The 9,079-nt window shown below is 37.3% G+C and overlaps 1 protein-coding gene across 1 annotated transcript; it reads right to left on the reverse strand.

Moving 5' to 3' along the window:
- Nucleotides 1-3,984: 3,984 nt before the first annotated feature.
- Nucleotides 3,985-7,025, reverse strand: LOC109096658 (FACT complex subunit SSRP1-like). Its single transcript, XM_042729119.1, has 4 exons — nt 6,939-7,025; nt 6,219-6,274; nt 5,819-6,003; nt 3,985-4,052 (listed from the first exon to the last, which is right to left on the reverse strand). Exons 2-4 carry the CDS (start codon nt 6,270-6,272, stop codon nt 4,022-4,024), a joined length of 270 nt encoding a protein of 89 aa, XP_042585053.1. The 5' UTR covers nt 6,273-6,274; nt 6,939-7,025; the 3' UTR covers nt 3,985-4,021.
- Nucleotides 7,026-9,079: the final 2,054 nt, after the last annotated feature.

A 9,079-nucleotide genomic window follows, 5' to 3' on the forward strand; every position in this document is an offset into this window, starting at 1 on the left:
TGTTTTTTTTTTTTGCAAGCGACAAGTAATGTCCGATTGCATATCATTAAAAACACGCATTATGATCTGCATTTCACTGATTGAAGGAGTTTAAAATGGAGGTTTTCAGTCTGGATGAGCCACGATTATCTGATGATCTGAGTGCGTTAAGTTTAAGTTTCTCTTTTGCTGGTGTGAATCCACAGAACTCACCACGAAGAACATCTGCCTACTGGTCCCTGTGCGGCAGCAGGAGAGCGCCGGACGTTGGTGTAGGGGACCTATAGTCAAACGTCCTCCCTGCAGGTGGCAGGAAGTGGGGTAGATACGGAGACATACCTGAAAGGACAGTTCTTGTCTTATTTATTGTCTCCACAGTGTTTGCTGATTGAAAACGCCTCACATGCTCAGATATAACAGCTTTGTAGGATTAGACATTATTCTGGATTAGACCAGATTGCACAGGAACACAAATATTCAAGGATATTTAATATTGTTTTTAATTTTATTGTTACACTTTTAATAAAAGTGTGGTTATTCTATTGGCTTGTGTTTTTAAAATTCAGTAGCATTGAAAGTAGTGGTAAAATTAAAAGTCTTATTACAGTCATCGTTATATTATTTTACAAAAAGTATTAAAAAGCATTTTCGGGGCATCCCTAGTCACGATGAACCGGCCCAGGCCATCACTCAGGAAATACACTAGAGGGCGCTGAATTCCTGTCTTTATCCTATACTTGAACAAAAACAAGTTTAATAAGTGCATTGAGTTCTATACAAATGCCGTTTTTTATTTTAGTGTGTTATTATTCTGAAATAAATAGCATTGATATATAGTTTTTTTGTTGTTTTGTGTTAATTTTTACCTCTAATGATTGCGTAGGGCGGTTTTTGGGACAAATTCGAGGTTCGATTTGTGTGAAACTATTCTAACAAAAAAAAAAAACGAATCAACCATTCTGGAGGAAAATGTGTATTGTTGTACAAGAATCAGCTGACCGTCCTCTAGTCGTGGGGACTGAAGCTCTTTAAGATACACACAGCGGCTCCGGTGGCCTGGATGCCGTTCTGCCTTTGGAGAGACATGCTGACGCGATACGCCTGCAAAAGAGAGAGAACATGATTCATACATCACCATCATCATCATCATCATCATTCAGAACCAACAGCAGCAATCACACACACAAACACACACACACACACACACACACACACCACTCTGTCTCTCTCTCACACCCGTCTCTCACACACACAACCCACAACGACACCTCTGTCTCTCTCACACACACACCACACACTTCCTGTCTCTCTCTCCCCACACCCACACACACACACAAACCACTCTGTCCCCAAACCCAACACCACGTCCCCCCCCCCCCCTGGGGGGGGGGTTTTCCCCCCCCCCCCCCTCTCTCTTACAACCAACACATACCAACCAACTCTCACACCTCACACAAACAAATCTCACACCAACACCACAACACACCAGCCAAAGAAACTCACTAACACTCAGACACTACACACACCTCGTCTCTCTCTCTATCTCTCTCTCTCTCTCGTCACACCCACACACACACACACACACCACATCACATACCCACCCCCCCACAACACACACCACTCACTCACGACACAGGCATCATACAAAACAAACAAACCACACACGCTCTCTCACACACTCAGACACACGCTCACACACACACACACACCACACACACACACTCTGTCTCTCTCTTACACACACACACACTCTGTCTCTCTCTTACACTCTCACACCACACACACCACTCGGACACTCTCTACACACACCACACACACACACTCTCTGTCTCTCTCTTACACTCTCACACACACTCTGGGACCCTCTCAACCACCACAAACACACACACACACACACTCCCTGTCTCTCCTCTTACACACACCACAACACTCTTCTCTCTCTCACACCACACACACAACACAACACACTCTGTCCCTCTCATACTTACAGACACACACACCCACCACTCTGTCTTCTCGCTTACAACAACACACACAACGACACTCTGTCTCTATTCTTACACTCTCACCACGACAACACACACACATGCACATCCACCACCCAAACACACACACTCCCTCCCAACACAGGCACTCGATACAAAACAACAAACAAACAACTCCCACACTCTCTCTCTCTCACACACTCAGACACACTCTGACACCTCCACAGCACACCACACGACACGCTGTCTCTCTCTTACACCACCACACCACACCACACACCCTGTCTATCTCTTCTAACACACACACACTCTTTCTCTCTCATCGCACACACACACACACACACACACCAACTCGGTCTCTCTCTCGCACACACCACACCACACACACACACACAACACAAACACACAACACACCACACACAGCCTGCCCCAAACGGGCTCATCTCTCTCACACACAACACACACACACTACTGTCCCGCTCACAAACTCTCACACACTCACACAGACACCTCCACAGGGTCCGACCGGTGGTCCGCGGGGGTTGGGAACCGGCGGCACATAGAAGCCGGACCTCAGCATAGACAGGGCACACCTCGGCGCTGTCGTCGTTTGAGATATCACCTCCACCGCAACCTCGTGTCTTCCGTCCCCCGAAGAAATGGGAACCACTACTGGGATACGCGTGCGGCCAGCGGGGACTCGAAGACGGGACTGTCGTTCACGATAAAACAGACAGCAGAGGACCCGGAGCACAGACGACCGAGATACCACCATGGTCACCCTGAAACCGGCACAGCACGTCCTGACCAGCTCCGCACCTGTTCTAACATTATTAATCAATCACTAACACTTATTCAACAGTCGGGTGGTCGAAAAGATCCTGTGTTTCTTGTGTTTTGAGTCTCTTCTGCTCACCAAAGAGCTGGCCAATGTTATTTGAATCAACAATTACAGAACCAAACAGGTAATAATTGTGAAATATTATTCTTACAACTTAAAATAATAGTTTTCTATTTGAATCATACTTACAAAAAAAATAATTTATTCCTTGTGATGCGCAGCTGAATTTTCAGCATCATTACTCGCAGCCTTCAGTGGTCACATGTAACATTCCAGTCTATCACATGAGCATTTTAGAAATCATTCTAATATTCTGATTTATTATGAGTGTTGGAAACAGTTCTGGCTGGCTAATCGCTTTGATGAATAAAAGGTTAAAACAACTGCATTTATTCAAAATAAAAAAAATTCTAATAATATATATTCTAATAATATATTTTCTTTACTATCACTTTTTATCAATTTAACACAGGAGAGTCCTTGCTGAATAAAAGAAAGATTTTATTTAAAAAAAAAAAGAAAAAAAATTACTGACCCCAAATTACCGACCAGTAGTGTAATCTTGTTAGTACAAAATATTTATATTTTAAAACATAGCTTCTTTTTTTTTTTTTATTACTTTTTATTCATCAAAAGTATCCTAAAAAAAGTATCACATGTTCTGAAAAATTATAAGCAGCAGAACTGTTTCCCACTTTGATAATGAAATCATCATATTAGAATGATTTCTAAAGGATCATGTGATTAATGATCCTAAAAATTCAGCTTTGCATCACAGGAAATAAATGATAATTAACAGTATAATAAATTTAAAAACCCATTATTTTAAATTGTAATAATATTTCACATATTACAGTATTTTCTGTATTTTTGATCAAATAAATGCAGGCTTGATGAGCAGAAGAAACTTCTTTCAAAAACATTAAAAATAGTAATGTTTCCTATCTTTTGACCTGTACTGTATACTTCATCATACTGTGCATTACAAAATTGCCTTGCAGCCTTTAAACCGACTGATGATTTTAGTATTTATGTCAACAAAACAGCACAGAATATTCCATATTGGCTATTTATCAGTCATAATAACTTTAATATCCCGCATTGCGGGGGGGGGTGGGTGGTAGTGTGTGCACCTGTGAATTTGGCAGTGCCCCAGTTCCAGCCCTTCACACACGATGTCCTTCTCCGCCACACTCAACCTTGTAGTCAGTTCGCTTTAAAGAACGCTGTAGATTTTCTCGAAATCTCCTGAGAGCAAGAGAAAGAAGAGGATAACCAGAAAATTAATGCCTCACTTCCCCTGACTCTCTCTCTCCTTCGGTCGTGGGTTCATTACTAAAGAGAGTTGGCAGCGGCGCTCGGGCCTTTGGGATAGCAGAGGTGTGTGTAATCCGGCCGGAGGCTGATGCGGAGCACGCTCAATCAGTCTGTTTAGTTATCCATGCGCCGCGCAATCGCTTCCACATGTCACTCCCGCAGGTGTGTGCGCTCACCATCACATTAATCATCACACAAACGCCTCCGCCCTGATCCCTCAAAACATGGCTTTTGTTCCTAATGTAAAGACGGAATAATGATGTTTACATGTTACAGATTCTTCCAGAGATACGGTACACTGCTTAAGAAATAACACCAAACACAATGACATCACACACCAACACACAGCAAATCCATTATTGGAGGCCAGTGATTAACCCCTGGAGAAAAAGCATTCCTGAAACATCTTGATTACACACACTAACACCACACACACAACTGCACTTCCTCTGACACTGCAAAAAACAAACACACATTTAAGGCAGAAGCAGAGAGGAAGTATCAGATTTGGGCTGGGCGCATAAACAGTATCCACGTCCAGATCGCAATAAAAAGTCAATTACTCTGAGCTCGATATCACTTTCCACACAGCCCCCTCGAATAAACAGTCCGTTTAAAACTTGAAAGAAAACTATAACAGAAATACATTGCTATTGTGTTATAAATTCCCTCAAGTAATAATAATATCTCGGGGCTCCAGACTAACATTTTGAGAGCAGCGGTGATAGATCTGTTAGCGCCGGGGGTGGTGTGTGGGGGGGTGGTATTCAACATAAAAGAAAATAATTTAATCATAAAATTACTAATTGTGTTTGCATTAATAAGTGCAGTTACTAATAACATTTCTGTTCATTTCTTATTTATTGTTTATACAGATACAAGCACTAAGCTTTGAGTTAAGATGCATACAAAATTTTACTTTTATTAATAACAGTAACAGGTGCAAAATCTACTTTTATATACAGAAAATGTACATATTCCACTCTTATTAAGTGTACCCATTATTTTTCTAGCGTATGGAACTGACCAACTTCAGTGATTATGCGGGATTTAGTAGCAAATTGAAGAAAGTTGGTGACTTTTCTTACTTCTTCTACCAAAAAAAAGTGTAAAATTCTGACAAAAATCTGATTGTCTTCTTGATGATTTGATATTTTATAAAGGGTAGTGATTTTATTCATTTCAAAATCTAGAGAAAAAGTATAAATGAATAAACTTAATAAGCCAAATAGTGGCTCTTCTGCTGCTGTCTACTGGTTATATTGTGATTTGATGTATTTTTTAAAATTTTACATAAGTGTAAGTTTAACCGCAAAGTATTTTTTTTCTCCCATTAAAAAACAAAAAAAACATTCAAACTGGATAATTTTAGAGCTTTAAAATGCTAGAAATAGTTGAAAGTCACTGAAAGTGCTTGAATTTCTTCTCTTAAAAGGTTGTACAAACCCTGAAATGAATAATGTATGCATATTCGAACTATTTCTACCACAACACCACGGTTACAGTTAAGCGTTACCGGCTTCTGGGTTCTAACCTGTCAGCGCAGTTTATAACCAACAGATTTCTTGTGTCAGATTTGAATGATTCTCACTAGATCTTGCAGCACTGTTACATCTGTGCAGCAACAATAATGTGATAGATATGGATCAGTATGACAGTGGTTATATTTTTGGCCATATGGCCCAGTTCTCTCACTGTGTCTCTGAAGCCGTCGTATCTGTAGACGTGTCCGGTGCTGGTGGCCAGTTTGATCCCGTGACCCACACAGACGCGACGCCACTGGGCCGCGGAGAGCTCAGGAGCCGGGATACTGTCCACCTTCCCCGTTTTGTGGCTTTTATAGACCAGCGACTGCTTGCTGAACCTCAGCCGGCCGTCATTCTGACAACAAACACAAACAGCTTTTTATTAACAAACACATAACTTTTTATACTTCTGTACAGCTAGACATCCTCGTGTGTGTATAACACATTCTCATCTGTGGTTATATAAAGTATATACATTTTTATTTATTTTTTAAATAAAATCCTGGAACGGCTTCTTCAGAAACTTTAATTTCTTTGCGACTGAGGACCGAACGCTACAGCATCACCTACCCAAGACCCCTTCACCTCCGTATGAATGTTATTAAACTCCAGAGTGTCTCCCATCTCTGTAAATAAACACAGATGTTTAGTTTCAATCATTTATATTTGGCTTTTTCTCGCTTTAAATCACTTCTATATGAGCTGTACTTACACTAATCACTCATCTGCAAGGTTGCCAGGTCTGCGGTTTTCACGCGGAATTGGGATACTTCAACACTGTTGCTCAATAACGTGATATCTATCCCTTTGGAATGCCAATTTTATCTGGGGAACCCTACCGGTTTTGAGTAACAATAAAGGCGGCACGTGTATTTTACCCGCCAGATCTAGAGCTGTACAGGAGGAACCCCATTAGTTTTGAGTAACAATAAAGGCGGGATTTGTTGTGTACACCTGGCAACCCTGCAGTCATCACAGCTGTACTCGTGTCTCATCTGTGTGTTATTACAGCAGAACAGCAGCTGTGCGCGTCCTGACTTACATACACAGCATTTTACTCATCATGGGCTGTAAATATCGCATAAAAAATTATAGAGTATTTTAGGGCTCGAAATGCAGTCTCAGTAACGTTAGAGACACGCAGATGTTCGCACGTGTGGAGCGGACGCGATTCCTGCTTCACTTCACTTCAGCTGTAAACAATACAAACTTACCTACTGGGTGAAGAAGGACTTTATAAATGTATAATCGTGTTTCCCGGTGGTGAAGATATTTGATGTAAACACACACCGATAACTGCAGCGATCAAGATCTTCTATTCTCCGGTTTCCCGCGTCAAACCTCCGGGTTCTGAATACAGTGAACCGGAAGAAGTGTTGAAGGGTTACGCGTTGCCATGGCAACCGCACCTCACCTTTTTTTCCTTTTCCTTTTTTTTTTTTTAAATGTATTTATTGTATTCATACTTTATTTTTATTTTTATATATATATATATATATATATATATATATTATAAATAAATCGCAATCATATTATTAAATATAACGAAATAAAATTATTTTAACTAAAATATCTTAAAACACGTTTGAAATATTAAAATGTTATTCTTCACATTAAAATGTTATTATTAATATTAAATATTAATGACAATAAATATTTAAAAAACTGAATATGAAAATAAAGTTTGTAAATATTATTATAATAATAATATATTATTATTGTTAATTTTATTTTATTAAATGATTACTAAATATTAACTAGTTTTTATTAGCATATTAAATATTACATAAAACTAATATTAATTCATTATTATATAAATATAATGATTAATTATTTTCTAAAATCTGTGAATATGAAAATAAAGTCTGTATTAATAAACTAATAATTAATATTATATAAAATAATAAAGTGTTATTATTAATATATTATTATTGTTAATTTTATTATTATATTAAAATATACTAATATTTTTAGTTATTAATATTAATAAACTAATAATTAATATTATATAAAATAATAATAAATTAATTTCTAAATATGTGAATATGAAAATAAAGTCTGTATTTACTCTCCTTCGTAGCTTTCATATATATATATAATGTGTTATTATTAATATATTAATATATTATTGTTATTTTTATTATTATATTAAAATATACTAATATTATTAGTTATTAATGTTAATTAACTAATAATGAATTTTAAATAAAATAATAATTAATTAATTTCTAAATATGTGAATATGAAAATAAAGTCTGTATTTATTGTCCCTGGTGTATATGTGGCGAGCAATTATCTACAGTTTTCAGAGCTTGGTGATTATTGACCAGTTGCATTAATCTCTTTGGTGTTTAAATGCTGTGAAAGGCTTGTTAAAAGGCACACAAAAAGAAAAAAACATTTATCAGATCCGGTATCATGTTCGATTTGCTTACCATCAAACAAAGTGAGTAGATCAGTGATGCTATTTTAACATCTTGAGGATTTCTCAAAAATCTTTGTGAAAATTCTTCTTGCTGATTTTTCCTTCCACTTTTAATAATATCATGCCATCTGTAGGTTTCTCCCCGGTGGAGGGACTGAATTTTGACTGTTCATTTTGTATACAAACAACTGGACTCAAGCTGTGAATAAAAATGCTGGTTCTCCACAAGGATGTGTCCTCTCACCTTTACTGTTCATTTTGTATACAAACAACTGGACTCAAGCTGTGAATAAAAGAGTTCAGCAAAGACTATACTTTCTTAGGAAGATGGTATCATTTAATGTAAGCCTTCCATTGTGAAAAGTGTTTTGTAATTCTTTTATTGAAAGTGTTTTGACCTTTTCTATCACTTGCTGGTTTGGAAATAACCACGGTGTTTGCTGAGACGTCTTAAATATTGCGTGTATTACTTGTTATCCCAGTGATAGGCTTAGAGCAAATTTATCAAACTAGATGCCTTAGTAAAGCTATGAAATTAAGCTTCTGATCATAGGCATCCACTGTATGATGAGTTTGAGCTTTTGCCTTCAGGTTGAAGATATGGGATGCAAGTGTTTCTTTAAAATAGGAAGGAAAAAATCCTTCTTACAACAAGCAGTTAAATGCCTAAATGAAATATAGTTTTTATTTATTTATTTATTTTGAGTGGGTCTCAGGAATAAATTTAAGGGATTGTTCTTATTTATTTTTTTATTTATTTATTTATTTATTTCTTTAATATAATATGTGTGTTTTTTGTTGCTTGTTGTATTGTTTTAACACATGTTGAAACCTACTGAAATATGAATATAAAAGTTATTACTACTGTTACATACTGTCTTTAACATTTCGCTACTACTGTGTTAATTTTTAGTTCATTTCTAAATGCTGAATAGTTCTGGTTTTCTTTGAATTTTTTTTTCTTTTTTTTTTTTGTCCTTCAGTGAAAAAAAGAAATTACAATAAA

Source organism: Cyprinus carpio, chromosome B8 (assembly GCF_018340385.1).
Source record: "Cyprinus carpio isolate SPL01 chromosome B8, ASM1834038v1, whole genome shotgun sequence".
NCBI lineage: Eukaryota > Metazoa > Chordata > Actinopteri > Cypriniformes > Cyprinidae > Cyprinus > Cyprinus carpio.

Excerpts from the sequence above, each read along its gene's own strand:
- LOC109096658 (XM_042729119.1), bottom strand. The coding sequence starts at position 6,272 with ATGGGAGACACTCTGGAGTTTAATAACATTCATACGGAGGTGAAGGGG. Across the intron at positions 6,004-6,218 it reads CGGAGGTGAAGGGGTCTTGG|AATGACGGCCGGCTGAGGTT; the intron begins GTAGGTGATGCT and ends GTTTGTTGTCAG. Across the intron at positions 4,053-5,818 it reads TACGACGGCTTCAGAGACAC|AGATTTCGAGAAAATCTACA; the intron begins AGTGAGAGAACT and ends CTTGCTCTCAGG.